This window comes from Bos taurus, chromosome 7 (assembly GCF_002263795.3).
Source record: "Bos taurus isolate L1 Dominette 01449 registration number 42190680 breed Hereford chromosome 7, ARS-UCD2.0, whole genome shotgun sequence".
Taxonomy (NCBI): domain Eukaryota; kingdom Metazoa; phylum Chordata; class Mammalia; order Artiodactyla; family Bovidae; genus Bos; species Bos taurus.
This window is the reverse complement of record NC_037334.1, coordinates 10,100,588-10,125,852: the sequence shown is the minus strand read 5'-3', so window position 1 is coordinate 10,125,852 and position 25,265 is coordinate 10,100,588. Positions and strand designations below refer to the sequence as shown.

Below are 25,265 nucleotides of genomic sequence, written 5' to 3'. Positions count from 1 at the left end.
TCTCAAGGCAGGGATCAAGCCCATATATTCTGCATTGAAGGCAGATCCACCAGGTGGATCAGGCAGTAAAGAATCTGCTTGCATGCAGAAAATGCAGTACATATATACAGATAGATAGATATAGATATACAGATATATAGATATAGTGTGTGTGTGTGTGTGTGTGTGTGTGTGTGTGTCTATGTGCCATAACCTGAGATGAGTGAATGCTTGGGAACCTGGCTGTGAGACACAGCAGAGGCTCAGATGTGAAGCAATGTCTAAACAGGGACATGGCACCTACTACTGGTGCTTACATGGGCTTCATATCAGAGGCAACTCCAATCACTGACTACAGCTGGATGCCATGGCCACACCCCTACCCATGCCAGAAGTCCATGCAGGTTCCATCTCCCTGGATTTGCAGCCCATAGTATTACAAGAACAGCAGCCCTATTGTAGGGCCACAAGAGATGCTTCTGAGCAGGGGAGGGCCAACTATTGGTGGTGCTTACAGAGACAGTGCATCAGAGGAAGTCTGCATCTCCAGCTCTGTCCAGGCCAACAGGTCCATGTCCCACCACATGTTGAGTGCCACAAGGTCAGCTCAGACCTGACCCTCAGGGCTTCTGATCTAGCGACTTGGGAGCTGCTTCCCTCCCATTAATGGCCAGTAATCAAAGAGGAAGCCATATCTCATACCTGACTCAAGCTGTAAAAATATGCCTAAAAACAGTTATTGAAAGATAAACAAATAGTTTATCAGATTTGGAATCAATGCATTAGTAAAGATGATATAAAACTCCATTTTCTCAAGCTAAAATGATTCAAGGAATCTTCTACAAGAAGTTTTATTTCCATTATTCACCCTGTGCAAATTGTTAATAAGTGGAAGACTATAAATATTTAATTCTCTTACAAAAGGACTGATAAAACAGTGATAATTTTAACAAGGAACTAAAAAAACCTAGTTGAACTGATCACTACAGTAAAGGAAATGAACAACTAGAAGTAATTAGTAGCATACCAGGTGATACACAAGAATGCATGAGCTAACTGAAATATAAAATCACGGAAATGACTCAGTCAGAAAAGAAAAAAAAAGAAAAATGAGAATATTTTGAAGGATATTTGACTACATTAAGAACACCAGTACAAGCATAATTTGAGTGTCTGGGAAGGAAAGACAGAAAGAGAAGTTAGTCAAAATGTATTTGATAATCTTATGGATGAAAACTTCCAAAACCTGAATAAAATAGCAAATTCCAGTACCAGAAGCAAAAAGGGTCCCCCAAAATGACAGCAACAAGACCCATACCAATATATCTATTCAGATCAGATCAGATCAGATCAGTCGCTCAGTCGTGTCTGACTCCTCGCAACCCCATGAATAGCAGCACGCCAGGCCTCACTGTCCATCACCAACTCCCGGAGTTCAATCAGACTCAAGTCCATCGAGTCAGTGATGCCATCCAGCCATCTCATCCTCTGTCATCGCCTTCTCCTCCTGCCCCCAGTCCCTCCCAGCATCAGAGTCTTTTCCAATGAATCAACTCTTCGCATGAGGTGGCCAAAGTACTGGAGTTTCAGCTTTAGCATCATTCCTTCCAAAGAAATCCCAGGGCTGATGTCCTTCAGAATGGACTGGTTGGATCTCCTTGCAGTCCAAGGGACTCTCAAGAGTCTTCTCCAACACCACAGTTCAAAAGCATCAATTCTTCGGTGCTCAGCCTTCTTCACAGTCCAACTCTCACATCCATACATGACCACAGAAAAAACCATAGCCTTGACTAGATGAACCTTTGTTGGCAAAGTAATGTCTCTGCTTTTGAATACGCCATCTAGGTTGCTCATAACTTTCCTTCCAAGGAGTAAGTGTCTTTTCATGGCTGCAGTCACCATCTGTAGTGATTTTGGAGCCCCAAAAAGTAAAGTCTGACACTGTTTCCCCATATATTTCCCATGAAGTGATGGGACCGGATGCCATGATCTTCGTTTTCTGAATGTTGAGCTTTAAGCACAAACAAGAGGCTTTTGAGTTCCTCTTCACTTTCTGCCATAAGGGTGGTGTCATCTGCATATCTGAGGTTATTGATATTTCTCCCGGCAATCTTGATTCCAGCTTGTGTTTCTTCCAGTCCAGCTTTTCTCATGATGTACCCTGCATATAAGTTAAATAAACAGGGTGACAATATACAACCTTGACGAACTCCTTTTCCTATTTGGAACCAGTTTGTTGTTCCATGTCCAGTTCTAACTGTTGCTTCCTGACCTGCATACAAATTTCTCAAGAGGCAGATCAGGTGGTCTGGTATTCCCATCTCTTTCAGAATTTCCCACAGTTTATTTTGATCCACACAGTCAAAGACTTTGGCATAGTCAATAAAGCAGAAATAGATGTTTTTCTGGAACTCTCTTGCTTTTTCCATGATCCAGCGGATGTTGGCAATTTGATCTCTGGTTCCTCTGCCTTGTCTAAAACCAGCTTGAACATCAGGAAGTTCATGGTTCACATATTGCTGAAGCCTGGCTTGGAGAATTTTGAGCATTACCTTACTAGCGTGTGAGATGAGTACAATTGTGCGGTAGTTTGAGCATTCTTTGGCATTGCCTTTCTTTGGGATTGGAATGAAAACTGACCCTTTCCAGTCCTGTGGCCACTGCTGAGTTTTCCAAATTTGCTGGCATATTGAGTGCAGCACTTTCATAGCATCATCTTTCAGGATTTGGAATAGCTCAACTGATATTCCATCACCTCCACTAGCTTTGTTCGTAGTGATGCTTTCTAAGGCCCACTTGACTTCACATTCCAGGATGTCTGGCTCTAGGTCAGTGATCACACCATCTTGATTATCTGAGTCATGAAGATCTTTTTTGTACAGTTCTTCTGTGTATTCTTGCCATCTCTTCTTAGTATCTTCTGCTTTTGTTAGGTCCCTACCATTTCTGTCCTTTATCGAGTTCATCTTTGCATGAAATGTTCCTTTGGTATCTCTGATTTTCTTGAAGAGATCTCTAGTCTTTTCCATTCTGTTGTTTTCCTCTATTTCTTTGCATTGATTGCTGAAGAAGGGTTTCTTATCTCTTCTTGTTATTCTTTGGAACTCTGCATTCAGATGTTTATATCTTTCCTTTTCTCCTTTGCTTTTCGCTTCTCTTATTTTCACAGCTATTTGTAAGGCCTCCCCAACTACAATATTAAAGATACAGTTTTCTAAAGGAAGCAAAAGTAAAATGGCATTATATAAAAAGGAGCCCCATAAGTCTATCAACTGATTTTTTTTTTTTTTTTTTTGCTGAAACATTACAAGTCAAATGGGAGAAATCTGATATAATTAAAGTGCTGAGAGTTTTCTGATTTGTCATTGCTAGTATATAGAAATGCAAGTGATTTCTGTGTATCGATTTTGTATCCTGAGACTTTGCTAAATCACTAATCAGCTCTAATAATTTTCTGATACTCTCTGTAGGATTTTCTATGTACAGTATCACTGCAAACAGTGAGAGCTTTATTTCTTCTTTTCCTATCTTGATTCCTTTTATTTCTTTTTTTTCTCTGATGGCTGTAGCTAGGACTTCCAGAACTATGTTGAATAATAGTGGTGAAAGTGCACACCCTTGTCTTGCTTCTGATCTTATGGGAAATGCTTTGAGTTTCTCCCTATTGAGAATAATGTTTGCTGTAGGCTTACATATATGGCCTTTACTACGTTGAGGTAGGTTCCTTCCATGCCAATTTTTTGAAGCATTTTAATCATAAATGGATTCTGAGTTTTGTCAAAGGCTTTTTCTGCTTCTATTGAGATGATCATATGGCTTTCATCTTTCAGTGTGTTATGGTGTATCACATTGATTTATTTGTGTATATTGAAGAATCCTTGCATTCCTGGAATAAACCAAACTTGATCATGGTGTATGAGCTTTTTGATGTGTGGCTGAATTCTGTTTGCTAAGATTTTGTTGAGGATTTTTGCCTCTATGTGCATCAGTGATACCGACCTGTAGTTTTCTTTTTGTGTGTTGTCTTTGCTGGTTTTGGTATCAGGGTGATGGTGGTTTCATAGACTGAGTTTGGAAGTGTTCCTTCCTCTGCATTTTTTTGAAATAGTGTTAGAAGGATAGGCATTAGTTCTTCTCTAAATGCTTGATGGAATTCTCCTGTGAAGACATCTAGTCCTGGGTTTTTGTTTTTGGGGAGATTTTTGATCACAGCTTCAATTTCAGTGCTTGTAATTGGGTTGTTCATAATTTCTATTTCTTCCTGGTAGTCTTGAAGAATTTAGCTTTTCTAAGAATCTGTCCATTTCTTCCAGGTTATCCATATTATTGTCATGTAGTTGTCTATAATAGTCTCATAATCCTTTGCATTTCTGCATTCTCTGTTGGAACCTCTCCTTTTTCATTTCTAATTTTTTTGATTTGATTCTTCTCCTTTTTTTTTTTTTTTCTTGATGAGACTGCCTAAAAGTTTGACATTCTTGTTTATCTTCTCAAAGTACCAGCTTTTAATTTTATTAATCTTTACTATTGTTTCTTTCATTTCTTTTTCATTTATTTCTGCTCAGATCTTTATGATTTCTTTCCTTCTTCTAATTTTGGGATTCTTTTGTTGTTGTTCTTTTTCCAGTTGTTTTTGGTGTAAAATTAGGTTATCTATTTAATGTTTTTCTTGCTTCTTGAGGTGGGATTGTATTGCTATAAACTTCCCTCTTATGACTGCTTTTGCTGCATCCCATAGGTTTTGATTTGTGTATGCTTTCATTGTCATTTGTTTCTAAAAATTTTTTGATTTTGCTTTTGATTTCTTCAGTAGCCTGTTGTCTATTTAGAAACATGTTGTTTAATCTCATATATTTGTTTTCTTACAGTTTTTTTCTTGTAATTAATATCTAGTCTCATAGTGTTGTGGTCAAAGAAGATTCTTGATATGATTTCAAATTTCTTAAATTTACTAAGGTTTGATTTGTAACCTAAGATGTGTCTGGCCTGGAGAATGTTCCATGTGCACTTTAGAAGAAGGTGTATTCTTCTGTATTTTGATGGAATGTCCTGAAGATATCAGTGAGATCCATCTCATCTAGTGTGTCATTAAGACTTGTGTTTCCTTATTAATTTTCTGTTTTGATGGTCTGTCCATTGGTGTGAGTGGGGTGTTAAAGCCTCCTACTATTATTGTGTTACTGTAAATATCTCCTTTTATGTATGTTAGTGTTTTTCTTATGCATTGAGGTGCTCCTTTGTTGAGTGAATAGATTTTTACAATTGTTATGTCTTCCTCTTAGATTGATCCCTTGATCATTATTTAGTGTCCTTCCTTATCTCTTGTAATTTTCTTCATTTTAAGGTCTACTGTATCTGATATGAGGATTGGTACTCCAGCTTTCTTTTGCTTCTCATTTGCATGAAATATATTTTTCCATCCTCTCACTTTCAGTCTATATGTGTCTTGAAGTCTAAAGTGGGTTTCTTGTGCACTGCATGTATATGGGTCTTATTTTTTTATCCATTCATCCAATATGTATCTTTTGGTTGGAGCATTTAATACATTTAGGTTTAAAGTAATTATTGATATATATGTTTCTATTTCCATTTTCTTAATTGTTTGGGGTTGATTTTGTAGATCATTTTTCTTCTTTTGTATTTCTTGACTGTGTAAGTCCATTTAACATTTGTTGTAAAGCTGGTTTGGTGGTGCTGAATTCTCTTAACTTTTGCTTGTCTTTTTATTTCTCCATCAAATTTGAATGAGATCCTTGCTGGGTACAGTAATCTTGGTTGTTGACTTTTCCTTTCAATACTTTAAGTATATCCTGCCATTCCCTTCTGGCCTGCAGAGTTTCTGCTAAAAGATCAGCTGTTAAGCCTTTGGGATTTCCCTTGTATGTTACTTGTTGCTTCTCCCTTGCTATCTTTAATATTCTTTCTTTGTGTTTAGTCTTTGTAGTTCGATTAGTATGTGTCTTGGTGTGTTTCTCCATGGGTTTCTCCTATTTGGGACTCTTTGTTCCTCTTGGACTCAATTGACTATTTCCTTTTCCATGTTGGTACTATTGGTACTATTTCCTTTCCAAATTTTCAACTATAAACTCTTCAAAAAATTTCTCATACCCTTCCTTTTTCTCTTCTTCTTCTGGGACCCCTATAATTTGAATGTTGGTGAATTTGATATTGTCCCAGAGGTCTTTGAGGCTATCCTCAGTTCCTTTCATTCTCTTTACTTTGTTCTGCTCTTCAGAATTTATTTCCACCATTTTATCCTCCAGCTCATTGATTCAATCTTCTGTTTCAGATATTCTGGTATTGCTTCCTTCCAGAGTATTTTTAATTTCAGTAATTGTGTTGTTTGTGTCTGCATATTTATTTTTTAGTTCTTCTAGGTATTTGTTAACTGATTCTTGAATTTTCTCCATTTCGCTCCCAAGATTTTCGATAATCTTTACAATCATCGTTCTGAATTCTTTTCCAGGTAGTTTGCTATTTCCTCTTCATTTGTTTGGACTTCTATGTTTCTAGTTTTTTCCTTCATTTGTGTAGTATTTCTCTGCCTTTTCATTATTTTTTCTTAACTTATTGTGTTTGAGGTATCCTTTTTCCAGGCTTCAAGTTTGAAGTATTTTTTACTTTTGGTTTCTGCCCTCTAAGGTTGGTCCAGTGGTTTGTGTAAGCTTTTATAGGGTGAAATTTGTACTGAGTTTTTGTTTGTTTGTTTACTTTTCCTCTGATGCACAAGGTTGAGTGAGGTGGTAATCCTGTCTGCTGCTGATTTTGTTTGTATTTTGTTGTTGTTGTTGTTTGTTTGTTGTTTAGATGCAGAGTCCTTCACAGTGTGCTATTTGTGGTTGGGTGATGTTGGGTCTTGTATTACAGTGGTTTCCTTTGCATGATTTCTCACTATTTGATCCTCCCTAGGGTTCATTTTCTGGTAGTCTAGGTTCTTGGAGTCAGTGCCCCCACTCCAAAGGTTCAGGGCTTGATCTTTGGAATTGTCACTTCTCACCAGCCAGTAATAGAAAGTGCAGAAAACCAGGGGTAGATCTAGGCTTTGAAGAGTTGAGGTCAATACAATTTCAAGATCTCAGGGTAGACATTCAAGGAGGGGATGTCCACTGAGTACCAGCTCGAGGAAGGAGACTCTGAACTGCACTTGACAAACTGCTGGAGGCTCAGAACAGACAAGTCGTATGGGAGCTCAGTCAGAGGGCGCTCCTACAATATTGTGAGATTTATCTCCAAGAACTTGAGTAGATCCAGTAAATACTGGAGAAAAATCCCCTCGAGCATTAAAAGGAGGGAACCATTCTAAAATTCCACTCCAGTATTCTTCCTAGGAAATTCCAGGGACAAAGGAGCCAGGCAGTCTACAGTCCATGGGGTCGCAAGAGTGGACACAACTTACAACAAAACCACCACCACCATACATTCTGAGTTTCCAATATTACCATCTAATTGTCAATACTGACACTTGAATTTTCAAGTGCAAGTTTCATTTTTGTTTTAGACCATAAATAAGTACATTACTATTAGGAAAGCCAGAATACATCCACAGTAACCTCTGGCCACTGGGCTATGCTAGGTTGGTCCTCAGGTGATCTCAGGTACACGCTTCTGGCCTCCATCCTCTCTGGAGCTCTCCTGAAGTGTCTGTGGAGCTCTCAGATTCACCTGCCTGCAGACTGAGAGGGAAGGCTTTCCCCATATAAGTCAAAATTCCTCCCTAAATGCTTAATGATGCAGAACTAATTTAAGTCTCCAAATAAGAACAGAGCTTAAATCAAACATTGATTCCCAGACAGATGTATAACTTCAAAAGCAAGAACCAAGTCTTCACCAACTAAGGAGGCACAGGCTGAGGGACTGCAGCAGAGGAGATATTTACAGCTTCCTGTGTCAACTCATTAGACATGATTCCTCAGGTTACTCCAACCTCTAACTACATGATTTCTCACAGGGGGACTTTTCTTGACAAAATGGCTTTTTCCCCCTCTACTGATTCTCTATTCCTAAGACATGCATTATAATTTAGGTGAATTCATTTTTTTAAATATATTTTTATTTTTTTTACTTTACAATATTGCATTGGTTTTGCCATACATCAACATGCATCCACCACAGGTGTACACGTGTTCCCCATCCTGAACCCCCCTCGCACCTCCCTCCCCATACCCTCCCTCTGCGTCATCCCAGTGCACCAGCCCCAAGCATCCTGTATCCTCCATCGAACCTGGACTGGCGATTCATTTCATATATGATATTATACATGTTTCAATGCCATTCTCCCAAATCATCCCCACCTCCATCTCCCAGAGTCCAAAAGACTGTTCTATAAATCTGTCTCTTCTGTTGTCTAGCATACAAGGTTGTCATTACCATCTTTCTAAATTCCATATATATGCATTAGTATACTGTATTGGTATTTTTATTTCTGGCTTACTTCATTCTGTATAATAGGCTACAGTTTCATCCACCTTATTAGAACTGATTCAAATGTATTCTTTTTAATGGCTGAGTAATACTCCATTGTGTATATGTACCACTGCTTTCTTATCCATTCATCTACTGATGGACATCTTGGTTGATTCCATGTCCTGGCTATTATAAACAGTGTTGTGATGAATATTAGGGTACACGTGTCTCTTTCAATTCTGGTTTCCTCAGTGTGTATGCCCAGTGGTGGGATTGCTGGGTCGTATAGCAGTACTATTTCCAGTTTTTTAAGGAATCTCCACACTGTTCTCCATAGTGGCTGTACTAGTTTGCATTGCCACCAACAGTGTAAGAGGGTTCCTTTAATCCACATCCTCTCCGGCATTTATTGCTTGTAGACATTTGGATCACAGCCATTCTGACTGGCATGAAATGGTACCTCCTTGTGGTTTTGATGTGCATTTCTCTGATAATGAGTGATGTTGAGAATCTTTTCATGTGTTTGTTAGCCATCTGTATATCTTCTTTGGAGAAATGTCTATTTAGTCCTTTGGCCCATTTTTTGATTGGGTCATTTATTTTTCTGGAATTGAGCTGTAGGAGTTGCTTGTACATTTTTGAGATTAGTTGTTTGTCAGTTGCTTCATTTGCTATTATTTTCTCCCATTCCGAAGGCTGTCTTTTCACCTTGCCTATAGTTTTTTTTTTGTTGCTGTTGTGCAGAAGCTTTTAAGGTTAATTAGGTCCCATTTGTTTATTTTTGCTTTTATTTCCAATATTCTGGGAGGTGGGTCATAGAGGATCCTGCTGTGATGTATGTTGGAGAGTATTTTGCCTATGTTCTCCTCTAGGAGTTTTATAGTTTCTGGTCTTATGTTTAGATCTTTAATCCATTTTGATTTTATTTTTGTGCATGGTGTTAGAAAGTGTTCTAGTTTCATTCTTTTACAAGTGGTTGACCAGTTTTCCCAGCACCACTTGTTAAAGAGATTGTCTTTAATCCATTGTATATTCTTGTCTCCTTTGTCAAAGATAAGGTGTCCATATGTGCGTGGATTTATCTCTGGGCTTTCTATTTTGTTCCATTGATCTATATTTCTGTCTTTGTGCCAGTACCATACTGTCTTGATAACTGTGGCTTTGTAGGAGAGCCTGAAGTCAGGCAGGTTGGTTCCTCCAGTTCCATTCTTCTTTCTCAAGATTGCTTTGGCTATTCGAGGTTTTTTGTATTTCTATACAAATTGTGAAATTATTTGTTCTAGCTCTGTGAAAAATACCGTTGGTAGCTTGATAGGGATTGCATTGAATCTATAGATTGCTTTGGGTAGTATACTGATTTTCACCATATTGACTCTTTCGATCCACGAATATGGTATATTTCTCCATCTATTAGTGTCCTTTTGATTTCTTTCACCAGTGTTTTGTACTTTTCTACATATAGGTTTTTCGTTTCTTTAGGTAGATATATTCCTAAGTATTTTATTCTTTTCATTGCAATGGTGAATGGAATTGTTTCCTTAATTTCTCTTTCTGTTTTCTCATTATTAGTGTATAGGAATGCAAGGCATTTCTGTGTGTTGATTTTATATCCTGCAACTTTACTATAGTCATTGATTAACTCTAGTAATTTTCTGGTGGAGTCTTTAGGGTTTTCTATGTAGAGGACCATGTCATCTGCAAAACAGTGAGAGTTTTACTTCTTTTCCAATTTAGATTCCATTTATTTCCTTTTCTGCTCTGATTGCCATAGCCAAAACTTCCAAAACTATGTTGAACAGTAGTGGGGAGAGTGGGCACCCTTGTCTTGTTCCTGACTTTAGGGGAAATGTTTTCAATTTTTCACCATTGAGGATAAGGTTTGCTGTGGGCTTCTCATATATAGCTTTTATTATGTTGAGGTATTTTCCTTCTATTCCTGCTTTCTGGAGAGTTTCTATCATAAATGGATGTTGAATTTTTTCAAAGGCTTTCTCTGCATCTATTGAGATAATCATATGGCTTTTATTTTTCAGTTTGTTAATGTGGTGTATTACATTGATTGATTTGAGGATATTGAAGAATCCTTGCATTCCTGGGATAAAGTCCACTTGGTCATGGTGTATGATTTTCTTAATGTGTTGTTAGATTCTGGTTGCTAGAATTTTATTAAGGATTTTTGCGTCTATGTTCATCAGTGATATTGGCCTGTAGTTTTCTTTTTCTTTCATTCTTTTTTTTTTTTTTTGTGGCATCTTTGTCAGGTTTTGGTATTAGTGTGATGGTGGCCTCATAGAATGAGTTTGGAAGTTTACCTTCCTGTGCAATTTTCTGGAAGAGTTTGAGTAGGATAGGTGTTAGCTCTTCTCTAAATTTTTGGTAGAATTCAGCTGTGAAGCCGTCTGGACCTGGGCTTTTGTTTGCTGGAAGATTTCTGATTACAGTTTCAATTTCCATGTTTGTGATGGGTCTGTTAAGATTTTCTATTTCTTCCTGGTTCAGTTTTGGAAAGGTGTATTTTTCTAAGAATGTGTCCATTTCTTCCACGTTGTCCATTTTATTGGCATATGATTGCTGATAGGAGTCTCTTATGATCCTTTGTATTTGTGTGTTGTCTGTTGTGATCTCTACATTTTAATTTCTAATTTTGTTGATTTGATTTTTCTCCCTTTGTTTCTTGATGAGTCTGGCTAATGGTTTGCCAATTTTATTTATCCTTTCAAAGAACCAGCTTTTGGCTTTGTTGATTTTTGTTATGGTCTCCTTTGTTTCTTTTTCATTTATTTCTTCCCTAATTTTTAAGATTTCTTACCTTCTACTAACCCTGGGGTTCTTCATTTCTTCCTTTTCTAGTTGCTTTAGGTGTAGAGTTAGGTTATTTTTTTTTGACTTTTTTCTTTTTTCTTGAGGTATGCCTGTATTGCTACGAACTTTCCCCTTAACTTTGCTTTTACAGTGTCCCATAGGTTTTGGCTTGTTGTGTTTTCCTTTTCATTCGTTTCTATGCAAATTTGGTTTTCTTTTTTGATTTCTTCTGTGATTTGTTGGTTATTCAGCAGCGTGTTGTTCAGCCTCCATATGTTGGAATTTTAAATATTTTTTTCTCCTGTAATTGAGATCTAATCTTACTGCACTGTGGTCAGAAAGGATGCTTGGAATGATTTCAATTTTTTTTGAATTTACCAAGGCTAGATTTATGGCCCAGGATGTGATCTATCCTGTTGAGGGTTCCATGTGCACTTCAGAAAAAGGTGAAATTCATTGTTTTGGGGTGAAATGTCCTATAGATATCAATTAGGTCTAACTGGTCTATGGTATCATTTAAAGTTTGTGTTTCTTTGTTAATTTTCTGTTTAGTTGATCTATCCATAGGTGTGAGTTGGGTATTAAAGTCTCCCACTATTATTATATTGTTGTTAATTTCACCTTTCATACTTATTAGCATTTGTCTTACATATTGTGGTGCTCCTATGTTGGGTGCATATATATTTATAATTGTTATATCTTCTTGGATTGATCCTTTGATCATTATGTAGTGTCCTTTTTTGTCTCTTTTCACAGTCTTTGTTTTAAAGACTATTTTATCTGATATGAGTATTGCTACTCCTGCTTTCCTTTGATCTGTATTTGCATGGAAAATCTTTTTCCAGGCCTTCACTTTCAGTCCATATGTGTCCCCTTTTTTGTGGTGGGTCTCTTGTAGACAACATATATAGGGGCCTTGTTTTTGTATACATTCAGCCAGTCTTTGTCTTCTGGTTGGGGCATTCAACCCATTTACGTTTAAGGTAATTATTGATAAGTATGATCCCATTGCCATTTACTTTATTGTTTTGGGTTTGAGTTTATACACAATTTTTGTGTCTCCTTTCTACAGAATATCCTTTAGCCTTTGTTGGAGAGCTGGTTTGGTGGTGCTGAATTCTCTCAGCTTTTGCTTGTCTGGAAAGCTTTTGATTTTTCCTTCATATTTTAATGAGATCCTTGCTGGGTACAGTAACCTAGGCTGTAGTTCGTTTTTTTTTTTTTTTTTTCCCATCACTTTAAGTATGTCTTGCCATTCCCTCCTGGCCTGAAGAGTTTCTATTAGAAAGATCAGCTGTTATCCTTATGGGGATCCCCTTGTGTTGTTTGCTGTTTTTCCCTTGCTGCTTTTAATATTTGTTCTTTGTGTTTGATCTTTGTTAATTTGTTTAAAATTTGTCTTGGGATGTTTCACCTAGGCTTTATCCTGTTTGGGACTCTCTGGATTTCTTGGACTTGGGTGATTATTTCCTTCCCCATTTTAGGGAAATTTTCAACTATTATCTCCTCAAGTATTTTCTCATGGTCTTTCTTTTTGTCTTCTTCTTCTGGGGCTCCTATGATTCGAATGTTGGGGCGTTTAACATTATCCTGGAGGTCTCTGAGATTTTCCTCATTTCTTTTAATTCTTTCTTCTTTTTTCCTCTCTGATTCATTTATTTCTACCATTCTATCTTCTATTTCACTAATCCTATCTTCTGCCTCCATTATTCTACTATTTGTTCCCTCCAAGTGTTTTTGATCTCAATTGCATTATTCATTTTATATTGACTCTTTTTTTTTTCCTTCTAGGTCCTTGTTAAACCTTTCTTGCATCTTCTCAATCCTTGCCTCCGTGCTATTTATCTATGATTCCATTTTGATTTCAAGATTTTGGATCATTTTCACTATCATTATTTGGAATTCTTTATCATGTAGATTCCCTATCTCTTCCTCTTTTGTTTGGTTTGGTGAGCATTTATCCTGTTCCTTTGACTGCTGGGCATTCCTCTGTCTCTTCATTTTGTTTATATTGCTGAGTCTGGGGTGGCCTTTCTGTGTTCTGTCAGTTTGTGGAGTTGTCTTTATTATGGAATTTCCTCACTATGGGTGGGGTTTTATCGTTGGCTTGTCAAAGTTTCTTGGTTAGGGAAGCTTGTGTCGGTGTTCTGGTGTTGGGAGCTGGATTTCTTCTCTCTGGAGTGCAATGAAGTGTCTAGTAATGAGTTATGAGATGTCAGTGTTTTGGAGTAACTTTGGGAAGCCTGTATATTGAAGCTCAGGTCTGTGTTTCTGTGTTGCTAGAGAATGTGCATGGTATGTCTTGCTCTGGAACTTGTTGGCCCTTGGGTGGTGCTTGGTTTCAGTGTAGATATGGAGGTGTTTGATGAGCTCCTATTGCTTAATTTTCCCTGGAGTCAGCTGTTCTATGGTATTCTCAGGATTTGGACTTAAGCCACCATTAAATAAGACTGAAAACCAGAGGTCTCCACTTAAGCCTCTGGTTTTCAGTCTTATTTTTACAGTAGTCTCAAGACTTTTCCTTCTATACAACATTGTTGACAAAACATCTAGGTTAAAGATGAAGTTTCTCCACAGTGAGGGATACCCAGAGAAGTTCACAGAGTTACATGGAGAAAAGAGGGAGGAGGGACTTAGAGGTGACCCGAATGAGATGAGGTGGAATCAAAAGAGGAGAGAGAAAGCTAGCCAGTAATCACTTCCTTATATGTGCTCCACAGTCTGGACCGCTCAGAGATGTTATGAAGTTATACAGAGAAGAGAAGAGGGAGGAAGCAGACAGAGGTGGCCAGGAGGATAAAAGCAGGGAATGAAAAGGAGAGAGACAGATCCAGCCAGTAATCAGTTCCCTAAGTGTCCTCCACTGTCTGGAATACACAGATTCAGAGAGTTGGGTGGAGAAGAGAAGGGGGAGGGAGGAGACAGAGGTGACCTAGTGAAGAGAAAGGAGAGTCCAAAGCGGGAGAAAGCAGTCAAGCCAGTAATCTCACTCCCAAGTAAAACTAGGTACTGAAGATTGGGTTCTTAAAGGTACAAAATTGATAACAAATACCAAAAAGCAAAGATTAAAATTCTAGAGCAGAGGTTGGATTTTCAAAAATACAATATTAAAGAAAAGAAGAAGAAAAAAACAAACTCACAAAAGTGTTATATATATATATATATATATATATATATATATATATATGAAGTTTGCTTTAAAAATAGTCTTTTTTTTGAAAAGTAATAGTAGGTTATAAAAATTAAAATTGAAGGAGTAATAGAGGACTTAAAAAAATTTTTTTAAAAGTTAAAACAAAAAGAAAAGAAAAAAAAGAAGAAGAAAAAAGAAAAGAATGATCGTAAAAATAGTAAATATATATATCTAGGACTTTCTCTGGTGTTGTTGTGGGCAGTGTGAGGTCAGTTCATTTTCGGATTGTTTCTTGGTCTGGCTTATATTTCTCAAGATCTATAGGCCCCTTCCTATGTAGTCGGTACTAACTACAGGGTTTTAATCTATTGCACCTGTCACTTCCAAGGCAGTTCCCTTGGTTTTAGCTTCTGTTTGCTGGTCTCTTCAGTGTCTGATTTCCACCCTGACACAAAGGGGTGGTGGTGGACACTTTTTTAGTCTCATTCAGTTGCACTGTGGGGAGGGAGGGACGCTGCAAACAAATAACACTGGCGTGTGCTCATAGTGTCTCAGCTACACTGGGCCTGCCCCCACTCACGGTGGTGCACCCTCTCTGCCCACACAGCTCAGTCTCTAGGTTGCTCTGCCAGGAACCGTCCAAGGCCGGCCCTGGGCTGCATGCACCTCCCAGGTCTAAGCTGCTCAGGTTCAGGCACTCGGGTAGTCCTCAGAGGCGCAGACTCTGTTGGGCCTGCGTTTTGTGCCCTTCCCAGCTCCGAGCAGCTCAGGTGATGAGGTATTTGGTGAGTGCAGTCACTGTGACTTATTGCCTTTCCCATCCCTGCCACTCGGTTTTCTGGGTATACAACTGGCACACCTTCTCAGGCGGATGACTATCCAGAACCCCAAGAAATCTTAGTAAGCAAAGAAGCCTGCTTGCAGTTTGGTAGATAATGTCTCTCTGGGGCTGCGATTGCCTCCTTCCAGCTCTGGCTGCCTGTCACTGGAGGGGGATGGTCTGCAGCCAGCTAGTTTTGTTCCGCCCTTTGTTCTGTGTGCGGGCTTAGTGGTGTCTTAATGGCATTTCACGTGGTAGCTATCCCACAGTCTGGTTTGCTAGCCCAAATTAGTTCGCTCTGATTACCCTTGGGGGCATTCAAGCCCGATCCTTACTCTAAGCAATGCAGCCCGCGCCTCCCTACCCAGACCCTGCTTGCTAGTGGCAGGTGCAGGCATCTGTGCTGCTTCTCCACTGGGGGAGTTACCTTTGGGCTCGTAATCTGTGGGTTTTAATTATTTACTTATTTTCCCTCCCTATTATGTTGCCCTCTGTGCTTCCAAGGCTCGGCACAGACTCGGCAGTGAGAGTGTTTCCTGGTGTTTGGAAACCTCTCTTTTTAAGACTCCCTTCCCAGGATGGAGCTCCGTCCCTACCTCTTTTGTCTCTCTTTTTTTTTTTTTTTTTTTGTCTTTTATATTTTTCCTACCTCCTTTTGAAGACAATGGGCTGCTTTTCTGGGCGCCTGATGTCCTCTGCCGGCATTCAGAAGTTGTTTTGTGGATTTTACTCAGCGTTTAAATGTTCTTTGATGAATTTGTTGGGGAGAAAGTGGTCTCCCCATCCTATTCCTCTGCCATCTTAGGACCGCCTCCCCGAATTCATCTTTTATTACTCCTTCCCCTTTAATTCTCTTGCTTTTAAAGTTTCCCAGCATGGCATCACATCCCTGGGCAGAAAATTTTCTTTAAACTGTAACATTGGGGATTTGTCTTGACTAGGTCCTTAGGGTCTTCAGAGCTTTGATTTGTGGCAGGGACACAACCACTGGTATCTCTAAAAAATATTATTCTCCCCTTCAAAAAAGGGGCTAACTTTGCCCCTTTAGTATAAAACCATGGTTATTATACTCCCTGGATCCATGACAGTTTTTCCAAGCCAGTTAGAAATTCCCCAGGTATATCCGAAGTCAAGAGCTATACTTTAGTCCCTCACTACTAAATGTTTGTACTTATAAGAGAGATATTTATAAGTTTATATGCACCATAAGCTATCATAGCATATTATGTGTGTGTTTGGGCTGTGCTCATCTTGTCCGAATTTTTGTAACCCCATGGACAGTAGCCCACCAGGCTTCTCTGTTCATGGAATTTCCCAAGCAAGAATACTGGAGTGGGTTGCCATTCCCTTCCCCATGGTGTCTTCCCACTGAAAGATCAAATCTATGTCTCCTGCATTGCAGGCAGATTTTTAAACATCTGATCCACCAGGGAAGCCATACTAATACTCTTCGCTCATGTACAACTATGTGCAACCCCATGCACTGTAGCCTGCCAGGTTCCTCCACCCATGGGATTCTCCAGCCAAGAACACTGGAGTGAGTTGCCCTTTCCTTCTCCAGAGGATCTTGCAACCCAGGGATCAAACTCACATCTCTTATGTCACCTGCATTGCAAAGCAGGTTCTTTACCACTAGCACCATCTGGGAAATATCTATCTATCTATCTATATCTATATCTATCTATATATCTATCTATATCTATCTATATATCTATATCTATATCTATCTATCTATCTATATATCTATATATATATGCCTCTGTGTGTGTATGTGTGCATGTGTACCTGCATGTGTGCCACAGCCTGAGCAGATGCTTGGGAACCTAGCTGTGAGTCACAGCAGAGGCTCAGATGTGAAACAATGTCTAAGCAGAGCCATGGCACCTATTACTGGTGCTTACATGGGCTTCACATCAGAAGCAACCCCAATCACTGACTACAGCTGGATACCACAGCCCACACCCTTATCCATACCAGAAGTCCATTCAGGCCTCAGCTGCCTTGTTTTGCAGCCCCATACCATGGCAAGTACAGCAGCTTTACTGTAGGCACAAAAGAGCTTCAGACCCAAAGATGCTTCTGAGCAGGGGAGAGTCAGCCATTGATGGTGCTTATACAGACAGCACATCAGAGGCAGTCTGCATCTCAAGCTCTACCCAGGCGAACAGGATCCTTGCCCCATCCCATCTACAGTGTCACACACTAGCTCTTCTTGCTCCAGGAGTGCTCCTCTCTAGGTTGACTGAGCTGGTGCAGGAGTGGGGGAGCACACAGTTAGGGGGAACAAGGTCAGCTCAGACCTTATCCTCAGGGCTTCAGCCCTAGCACCTTGGGGCTTGCCTGCCTCCCATTAAGCCAGTAATGGCTACTAAGAAAACAGAAAGCTCTATCTCATACCGGGTTCAAGCCCTAAACCATCCATCATTCTTAGCAAGATGATTGCAACCAGTACACCCTAGAGACAGACATGAATTGTGATAACATCAAATCTAACTCTTCCAGTAAAACCACTGGGCACACATCAATTGTATATGACTGTTCCCACAGAAAGACACCACTTGAAGACCACAACAGTTAACTGTGGCACATAATTTCAGATGTATAGACAAAGGTATGTAAAATGAAAAGACAGAGGAATTTGTCCCAACTGAAAGAGCAAGAGATCATGTCTTAAAAAACAGCTAGAGAAAAGACAGACAGTTTACCAGATTTGGAATTCAATGCATTAATAAAGATGACTTAAAACTCCATTTTATCAAGATAAAATGATTCAAGGAATCTTCCACAAGAAGTTTTATTTCCAGTATTCACCCTGTGAATTTGTTAATAAGTGGAAGATCATAAAATATTTAATTCTGTGAAAAAAAAGACTAATGAACACAATGATAAACAGAGCACTATAAAATAAAAACTAATTAGAACTAAACACTACAATAAATTAAATGAACAATATATAGAAGTAGTTAATAGTATACTAAGTGATACAGAAGAATTCATAAGCTATCTGATATATATAATAATGAAAATGACTCAGTCAGAAAATAAAAAAAAAGATTAAAAATTGATAATAGTTTGAAGGATATTTGCCTACATTAAGAACACCAACACTGGCATAATTAGAGTGTCCAGGAAGGAAAAGACAGAAAGAGAAGTTGGTGAAAAATTATTTTGATAAAATTATGGCTGAAAGCCTTCCAAACCTGAATAAAAAACCAGATTCAGATACCAGAAGATAAAAGGGTTCCCCCCAAATGACAGCAACAAGACCCATACCTAGATACATAAATTAAAACAACAATATTAAACATATGAGTTGTAAAGGAAGCAAAGTAAAACAGCATTATATAAAAAGTGCTGTAAAGTCTATCCAATTATTTCTTTCTTTTTTCTTTCTTTTTTTTTTTTTTTGCAGAAACATTATATGTCAGATGGGAAAAGTCTGATATATTTAAGGTGCTGAGCAGGAAAAACCTGCAAACTAGGGCATACTACCCAGAAAGATTATCATATAGAATCAAAGGAGAGACAAGGAACTTTTCAGACAAGGAAAGAATGAAACAATTTGTAATTCTATTTCTTCTTTTCTTATTATGACTATTATTGAACTGCAATTTCATTTTTTTGTTAAATCTAATAAAAAATTTGGACTTACAAAAAAAAAAAAAGAATGAAACAATTTATCAATTCTAGACTGCAAGGAATGACATAGAATCTTCTCTAAGAAGGAAAGAAAAAGGCATAACAAGTAGTAAGAAACTATATGAAAGACAAAATCCCACTAGTAAAGGCAAACAGGTAGAAAGGCTGAGGATCAAATCACTTAAGCTAGAATGAAAATTTAAAAGACAAAAAGAATTTCTAAAGTCAAGTATAGCTACAATAAAAATTAAAGGGATAAATAGTGAGTTGTTAAATATGACAACAAACACACAAATGTAGGCCAGGGAGTGAAAAATGTAGTGCTATTTCAAAGTGCAGAAACCTAAAAGAAAGCCTGTTTTGAAAAGAAAATATAGTTGTAGGTCATCATATAAAAACCCATTGTTTACCATGCATCAAAAAACTATATTGGATACACAAAGACTAGAAAGAAACACAAGCATATTACTTTGCTGTCTAGTTGTTCAGTTGTGTCTGACTTGTTGCTACCCCATGGACAGCAGCATGCTAGGCTTCCCTGTCCATCAACATCTCCTGGAGCATGCTCAAAGCATACCACTAAATAAAACATCAAACCTTAAGTAACACACAGAAGGAAAAAACAATAACTCCAAAGGCAAAAAATAAGTAACACACTGGCAATAAGCAATACCTATGGATAAACTCTTTCAGTGTAAGTAGACTAAATGCTTTAATAAAAAGACACTATTCTCAATAAATTCTTCATAAATCTATGATGCCCCACCAAAGAAATGAAATTTCAAAGCATTTTTTTTTTCTCCAAAGGTAAGTAAATTGTGGAATAGGAAAAAATAAAATCTGTCTGTATACAAGACATAGAATAAAGCTTAAAAAATAGGTGTCTGAATTGTATAAAGATGCTGAATCCAAAGAAGGAAAGAAAAGTAGAAATTCAAGAAAATACATACAAGGAGAAAATTTTATTCCACAATGATCAAAGAATCACAATTTCTGGTTCTAAGGCTTTGAGTTATGCAATCCAGGGAACTATTATAATTGGTCTTTTATACTTGCTGTCAAATATAAACTCTTCAGAGGCCCCTTTATATCTTGATTTTTCACATTGTATAAAAGGGGTTTAGCAAGGGTGTGATAACAGTGTACTTCACCAAGGAAACTGTACTTGAATGTGAGCTGTGCATGGCACCAGAGCTAAGGTAAATTCCTAAGGCTACAAAACAAAAAACAGAGAAAACCAAGAGGTGAGATACACAGGTAGAAAATGCTTTATATTTCCCTTGAGCTGATGAGATTGTACATATGCAGGAAACTATTTTAGAATAAGAGTAAAGGATACCAGCAAAAGGACCACCACCCATCAGGACAGCTGAAAAATACATCACTATGTTATTAAGAAAGTTGTCAGAACTGGCAAGTTGTACCATCTGACTGAGTTCACAGAAAAAGTGGGGAATTTGCACAACTGGACAGAAGGACAGTCGCAGCACCAGAAAAAGAGACACAGATGTATACAACAGTCTTTTGGAGTCTGTGGGAGAGCGAGATGGTGGGATGATTTGGGAAAATGGCATTGAAACATGTATAATATCATATACGAAATGAATCGCCAGTCCAGGTTTGATGCATGATACTGGATGCTTGGGGCTGGTGCACTGGGATGACCCAGAGGGATGGTATGGGGAGGGAGGTGGGAGGGGGAATTAGGATGGGGAACACGTGTATACCTGTGGCGGATTCATGTTGATTTATGGCAAAACCAGTATAATATTCTAAAGTAATTAACCTCCAGTTAAAATAAATAAATTTATATTAAAAAAATAAAAACCATTTACATAGTTTAAAAAAAGACTGAGAATAAAGCTTAACAAGAGAGTTTCTAATATTGTATAAAGATACTGAATTCAAAGAAAAAAAAATGGAAATACCAAAAAATAAGTGGAAGAAGAAAATTTTATTTCACAATGATCAAAGAAAAAGTTCTGGTTTGATACTTTGAGTTATGCAATCCAGAGCACTAGTATAATTTGTCTTTTATACAAGGCATGAAATACAATCTCTTTAGACTCTCTTTTATATCTCGGTTTCTCAGACTGTAAATGAAAGGGTTCAGCATGGGTGTGACCACAGTGTACATCACTGAGGCAACTGTAGTTGAATGTGAGGTGTGGGTACCAGCAGAGCTAAGGAACACTCCTAAGGCTGTAAAATAAAATAGGAAGACAACTGAGAGGTGGGACACACAGGTGGAAAATGCTTTATACTTCCCCTGAGTTGATGTGAGTTTACATATGCAAGAAACTATTTTAGAATATGAGTAAAGGATACCAGCAAAAGGACCACCACCCATCAGGACAGCTGAAAAATACATCACTATGTTATTAAGAAAGTTGTCAGAACTGGCAAGTTGTACCACCTGACTGAGTTCACAGAAAAAGTGGGGGATTTGCACAACTGGACAAAAGGACAATTGCAGCACCATTAAGCTGTGTACCAAGGAATACAAGGCAATCTGCACCCAGGATATCAGAACCAGCAGTCCACAGAGCCGGAGGCTCATGATGACCATGTAGTGCAGGGGGTGGCAGATGGCCACATACCGATCATAGGCCATCACACTTAGGAGAATGTCATCTAATCCTGCAAAGAGTATGTAAAAATACATCTGGGTGATGCAGCCTTCATAGGTGATACCTTTGCTCTTGTTCTGGATATTCCACAGCATCTTTGGGATTGTGGTGGAGATGAAACAGAGGTCTACAAAGGACAGGTTGGAGAGGAAGAAATACATGGGGGTGTGGAGGTGGTAGTCTGAGCTGATGGCCAGGATAATGAGCAAGTTTCCAAACACAGTGATTAGGTACATGAAGAGGAAAAGCCCAAATATGAGAGACTGCAGTTCTTGTTCTTCTGAAAGTCCCAGAAGAATAAATTCTGAAATTTGTGTACTATTTCCTGGTTCCATGGGGTAGAGGTGACTACCAGGGGAAAAAAAAAAAAAAAACATGACTAGTTTGCACACAAACTGGCATAATTCACATAGCTGAAATACCTCAATTTCTATTTAGCCCTGAAGCAATTGAACTTATTACCTTATTTATAGAAAAGTTCTCTTCCAAAGTATACTCATTTCATCTCTGACAAAGATTTTTTGTCCCATTCTCATCACATTGGCAAAGAGCTCATATATTCTAGAGTTCTAATGAGGTATTTCTTCATTTATTTGAGAAATACATATTTAGTGCTGACCCAGTAGAAAGTGATGAAAAATAAATCTCTCCCAACCAAGGATGGTGAAAGAGGATATTCAAATACAACATGATAGAATATATCAGAATGTCACAGATGCTCTGAAGAAACCAAAACCAGGTATAAAGGAGAGAGTGGTAGGAGGTGTTATTTTGTCCTGAGTGTTCAGGGAAGAGCTTCAAACTAGGTGATGTTTGAAGATTCCTGAAGAGAGAGAAGAAGCCTTTGTGATGTCAGAAGAAGTGTGTGCCTGGCAAAGGGAGCTGCCACTGCTAATAACCTGACAAAGATGCTTGTTCCACATGTTCAAGTGAAAACAAGGAAGCCAGTGGGGTGAAGGAATAAGTAGGAGGGGAAGTAATTAGAGATGTCAAGGATGCTGGGGAAAAATGTGGCCTCCCTGCTACAGCTGAACCTTCAGCACATAGAGAATCCCTCCTTCCATGTGGTTCCTTGCACTTTATGAATTTAGTTTGAAACCATCCTGCGAATTATGTCCGTTTCCCTACTTAGTTCCATCTATTGACCAACTTCTGACCTCTGTATTATAAGTCATTTTAACATATGAGTACAGATGCCTCTGCTTTAAGAACTTGTCTCTCTTCACAAGGCACAGGCAAACACACACACACACACACACACACGATGTTTCTGGCTTGTGTTACTATCATAAACTGGTCACCCAGATCCACCCTCATTAGGCCATGAATGATTAACACATGGAAAAACCAATACAATACTGTAAAGTTAAAAAATAAAATAAAATTCATAGCTTGTCAGATCAAATTATTATTCTCCAAAAGAATGTATAACTTTTACCCAGAAGTTTCAGGATTTTAAGAAATTTATGTGTTTTTTAATTGAAGCATAATAGCTTTACAGAATTTTGTTGTTTTCTGTCAAACCTCAACATGAATCAGCCGTAGGCATACATATATCCCCTCCCTTCTGAACCTCCCTCCTATCTCCCTACACATCCCACCCCCAAATTCCAGTTTATAAACTTCCTATAGAACAATAAATTGTTGGTAAGGCCCATTTCTTCTCGATATTTTGAGAAGAATGAAAAGCATGAGAGAGAAAGAAAAAGAAAAATGAAATGGACATAGGCAAATTAAGAGGGAAAATATCCAATAAACTCAAATGACCCCTGAGACGATGCAATAAAGAAAATTTCCTTGCTTCATCAATATTCCAATTCCAGTGGCATCACGTTGATGTCCAAGAAATAATAATAAAGAAGAATATATTTTTTCAAGGGCATAAACAGGGATATATTCATGATGTGATATATCTCAAGAGAATAAGCAAATGGAACATAAACTACCAATTCAAAATAATAAATAAATGAAATACAACAAAAGTTGGATATATTTTATATGAAGAAGCAGAATATTTATTTTTCCTGAGGAGTTTTCCTATTTGTTTACTTCAGTTCATAAATAAGATTACTAGACTTATTGTCTACTTTTATTGGAAGCCTTTTATGCCTCCAATTCCTTCCCAACCCATGGGGCTGCCTTGGTTGCTCTTAAGTAAAAAAATCCGCCTGCAATCCAGGAGGCCAAGGTTCAGTCCCTTGGTCAGGAAGATCCCTGGAGAAGGATATTGCAACCCATTCCAGTATTTTGGCGTGGGAAATTCCATGGACAGAGGAGCCAGGTGGGCTACAGTCCATGTGGTCACAAAAGGATCAGATACAACTTAGCAAGTAAACCACCACCACCATTCCTTCTAACTGAACTTCCTCTATTACCATTTGTCAACATTGACGAGTGAAGGCTTCACGTTATTTATTTTTTTTTTTTTACCTAAATAGATACACTAGTATTAGGAAAGCCGGAAAATAACTGCAGTGACCTCCTGCCTCTGGACTATGCTAGATTGGTCCTCAGTGACCTCAGGTACATGTTCCTGGATTCCGTCCTCTCTGACCTTCTCCTGAAATGTGTGAATTGTGGAGCTGTCACCTGCCTGAAGATTAAGAGAGAAGGCTTTCCCTGTAGAAGTCCAAGTTCCTTTCTGAATTATTGATGCAGACCAAATTTTTGTACCTAAACAAGACAACAGAAAGGGTTAAAATCAAACATTGGTTCCCAGAAAGATTCAGGAATCTAAGTTAAGGACTAGGTCCTCAGCAACCAAAGCAGCACAGGCTGAGGGGCTGCAGCAGAAGAGATATTTCCAGCTTCTTGTGTGAGCTCACAGGGCTTCTCCGGTGGTTCAGTGATAAAGAATCCACCTGCAATGCAGGAGTCGCAGGAGATGGGGGCTTGATTCCTGGGTCAGGAAAATCCCCTGGAGGACTGCATGGCAACCCACTCCAGTGTTCTTGCCTAGAGAATCCCATGGACAGAGTTGCCTAGAGGGCTACAGTCCATGAGGTCTCAAAGAGTTGGACAGGACTGAAGGGACTTAGCAAGCATGCACACATGTCAGCTAATTGGGCATATTTTCCTTTTGTTACTGCAGCCTCCAAGTACATGATTCCCCTTGGGGACACTGGGCTGGACATAATGCAATTATTTTTCTCTTGATTCTCTGTTGCTAGGTGATTGCATTATAGGTTGGGTGATTCAGTTTTTATCATTCCTTCCCCCTTAATTCTCCAGATTTCAAAGCACTAAGGCTCCCAGAACCTCATCACATCCCTGAGATCTAATTCTTTTTAAACTATAACACTGAGGATTTGTCTTGATGAGGTCCCTTATGGTCTTCAAAGCTTTGATCTGTGGCAGAGAGAGAGAGAAAAAAAAAAAAAAAAACAAACTACTGAAATCTTTAAAACTACTATTTCCCTCTTCAGAACTGGGGATAACTTTGCTCCTTCAATATAAAAATGTGGGTATTATACTCCCTGGATTCATACTAGTTTTTGCAAGCCAATTACAAGTTTCTCAGTTATATCAGAAGTCAACAGCTGCCCTTTAGTTTCTCATTATAAAATGTTTATAACTATAAGAAAAATATTTATATGTTGATATGATAAGTGAAAATCACTCAGTCGTGTCTGAGTCCATGAAATTCTCCAGGCAAGAATCCTGGAGTGGGTAGCCATGCCCTTCTCCAGGGTATCCTCCCAACCCAGGGATCAAACACAGGTCTCCCGCATTCCAGGCAGATTATTTACCGGCTGAGCCACAAGGGAAGCCCAGGAATACTGGAGTGCGTAGCCTATCCCTTATCCAACGGATCTTCCTGACACAGGAATTGAACCAGGGTCTCCTGTGTTGCAGGCAG

At 38.5% G+C, this 25,265-nt stretch overlaps 1 protein-coding gene and 2 pseudogenes across 1 annotated transcript; 1 reads left to right on the top strand and 2 right to left on the bottom strand.

Annotated features, from left to right (window-relative positions):
* LOC132345686 (olfactory receptor-like protein OLF4) overlaps nucleotides 1–25,265 on the top strand; it is a 270,579-nt pseudogene that overhangs the window by 40,276 nt on the left and 205,038 nt on the right.
* Nucleotides 19,809–20,350, bottom strand: OR7A282P (olfactory receptor family 7 subfamily A member 282, pseudogene; annotated as a pseudogene).
* OR7A106 (olfactory receptor family 7 subfamily A member 106) lies at nucleotides 20,751–21,949 on the bottom strand. The gene has a single exon (XM_002688656.2). It carries the CDS (start codon nucleotides 21,781–21,783, stop codon nucleotides 20,794–20,796), a length of 990 nt encoding a protein of 329 aa, XP_002688702.2. The 5' UTR covers nucleotides 21,784–21,949; the 3' UTR covers nucleotides 20,751–20,793.